The sequence below is a fragment of the Otolemur garnettii genome, unplaced genomic scaffold (genome assembly GCF_000181295.1).
Source record: "Otolemur garnettii isolate 467f Iridium unplaced genomic scaffold, OtoGar3 scaffold00018, whole genome shotgun sequence".
Classification (NCBI taxonomy): domain Eukaryota; kingdom Metazoa; phylum Chordata; class Mammalia; order Primates; family Galagidae; genus Otolemur; species Otolemur garnettii.
Window position 1 is genome coordinate 21,277,145 of NW_003852413.1, and position 2,750 is coordinate 21,279,894.

Here is a 2,750-nt window from a genome sequence, read left to right on the forward strand (position 1 = left end):
CCAAAGCGCTTAGATTACAGGCATGAGCTACCAGTGCCTGGCCTACCAACTATTTTTGAAAGATTACAGTGATTATCCTTGAAGGTGGAACAGCTAAAGAGTTCCAAGCCTGCTCCTCCACCATAACTGGCTTGCTCCTTAAAGAAGATTCTTTTCAGAAGAAATAAAGACATAAAATACAAGTTTTGAAGAAATTTTTTTCAATACGGTATGGCCAAGTCAGGGAACACAAAACAGGATCAAGTCTCCAAGACGGATGAAAGGGGCAACTGGAAAACATGACCACTTTATAAGCTGAAGAGTGACAAACTGGAAATAACATCCCTTCCTGGCATTGATTCCAATGCCGGGCTGTCATATCATCTCTCTGTCCAGCAGTGTAATGAGAAAAAATTTAAAAATTCCAGTTCTTGAAATGCTCACCTTGTGGGCATGAGGTGATTGTAGTTATAAACTTTTACAAAAGACTTGATCTTTGATCGCTTGGCAATCTTCTTCTTGCCCATGGCAGCCGTCACTTTGCGGGGATAACGGTCAATTCCAGCCACCAGAGCATGGCTGTAGGGGCGGTCTGAGGTGCCATCATCTATGTTCTAAACAAGCAACAATTGATTATGTTACTCACTGAGGGCCTGTTTACACAAGTACAGAAAAAACACCCCCACCTCCAGCAGCCTGAGACCCACCACCACTGTAAAGAGAGAAAAATCACAATGCTATGCTAGATGCCCAAAGAGTTAACAAGATAGTGTTTATGTCCACTAGAAAAACTCTGGAAAGGCTTATGGGAGGTAAGAAATTTGAACGTAAGAATAGTTAACATTATGGAGTGTCTGCTTTGTGCCCAAGCTCTGTCCTTAGTACTTTACATTTATCAACGTCTCCAGAATTACACTTTTAGCAAAGAGCAGAGCCAGGACTCCAACTGCAGCCTATGTACAAAGACTAGTCTCAGGTAGGTGGGAGAAGTGGAACTAGAGGTACTCCCAAGTCTTCAGTACAGCAAAATCCACGGTGTATGTGGCTAGACTCTGGGGAAATCTCACAAGAGGCTCCAATAAAGTAGGTAGGATGCAAATCGTAAAGGGCCAGAATATAAGTGACCATGTTAACTAAAAACTATTTTCTTAAAAAGTCTCAGCTGCGGTATTTACTATCTGTTGACGTCAGGTAAATTAGTGAACACTTCTGAACCTTAGCAGTAGAAAGGAACCTCCCCATTATGGCTACAAAGATTGCTCACACCACCACCTGGAAGGCAGCGGTGGGCACCTAGGAAGCCTTCAGTGAGTATTGGTCATCATTACTTTTTTTTTTTTGAGACAGAGCCTCAAGCTGTCGCCCTGGGTAGAGTGCCGTGGCATCACAGCTCACAGCAACCTCCAACTCCTGGGGTCAAGCGAGTCTCCTGCCTCTGCCTCCCTAGTAGATGGGACCACAGGCGCCCGCCGCAACGCCCGACTATTTTTTGGTTGCAGCCGTCATTGTTATTTGGCAAGCCCGGGCTGGATTCGAACTCGCCACCTTAGGTGTATGTGGCTGGCGCCTTAGCCACTTGAGCCACAGATGCCGAGCCCATCATTATTTTTTAACAGTTAATACGTTAGGTGTCTAATTCAATTCATTTTTGTTTCTATTCTGCATCTTCCTCTCTCAATGCTTTCCTGCACGAATGCATTCAACATTCTCCGCCCCCTTGCTCTTGGCTACTGCCCCAGAAAGAGGTTCTGCATTTCAAGCCTGTCCTGCCCGCCCGCCGCCCGCCACAGCCGGCCTGGTCCCGGGACATAGGGCCAGAGAAATCCACGAGGCTTGTACCTTCACGATGACGGCTTTGCGTCCGGAGTAGCGTCCGGCCAGGACCAGCACCACTTTCCCAGGTTTCATGAATTTGCCCATTTCTGCAGAAAGCAAGAAGGGGCCGCTTAGAAATCTATTGAGTCAAAATTTCCTGAGCCGACTCCGGCCTGCAAGTCCAAGGCTTGGGCCCGGGACTTCAAGTCTGTGCTTCCTACCGTCTTGGCCCAGGCCACCTGCGGGTTCTGCTCATAGGACAAGATCTAGTACGGAGCTGCCAGAGACCCAGGAACGGAACATACCCGGCGCCGCCCTGGCCCTCGATCCCCAGACCGCGGATGGCGGCGGATTGGCGGACCCACAGCAAGATAACACTCACCGACAGCAACCACCAAGGCCTACAGCAGAAAGAAGGAAGAGCACTTCCGCTAACCTTTCACCCGGGGATTGGTGATCTCACTTCCGGTCCCGCCCCTCAGGTCTCGCCGCGCTACTTGAGTGGTGTTCGTTGTCTTGAGTAGCAGGAGAAAGAAGTTCCAAGGGGAAGGCGGAGTGGGCCGCTTATTTATTTGAATTAAACTTTATTAGCAGCGCCAGCAGACCAGAGCAAAGGAGTCTTGTCTCTGGCATGTAGAAGGATGAGCAGCGGCACGTTCACTGTTTAGATTTAGTAGATTTGTTTTGTTGTAGTTCCCTTCTCTGGCGCAGGGAGGGAGACAGTTTGAAGTTTCCGAACTTGCCATAGTGCACTTAGTTGGCAGCAGTATGCTAACAACTTAGTAAGGTTTCATAAGCTTGGTATGTCATATCTCACAGCTGTGTTCATGTGAACATGTGGCGGTGTTTTGTTGGGTGGCGTTCATTGTTGCGTGTTTTTGTGTTCTGGCAAGAAGGCTGGAGCTTGAATTAGAGCAACGAACAAAGATTTAATTTCTTGTTTTTTTTTTTTTTTT

General features: G+C 47.6%; 1 protein-coding gene across 3 annotated transcripts in view; it reads right to left on the bottom strand.

The window, feature by feature from the left end:
- The window catches only part of RPL27 (ribosomal protein L27), a 5,040-nt gene extending 2,796 nt beyond the window's left edge, over positions 1-2,244 (bottom strand). The window contains exons 1-3 of one of the 3 annotated variants that reach the window (XM_003786309.3): positions 2,177-2,244; positions 1,819-1,901; positions 424-593 (exon numbers count right to left, since the gene is read on the bottom strand). In XM_003786309.3, the coding sequence (XP_003786357.1) occupies positions 424-593; positions 1,819-1,899 (251 nt within the window). In that variant the 5' untranslated portion in view covers positions 1,900-1,901; positions 2,177-2,244. The other 2 variants (XM_012803046.2, XM_012803047.2) reach the window with 2 other exon arrangements.
- Between the last annotated feature and the right edge of the window lie 506 nt (positions 2,245-2,750).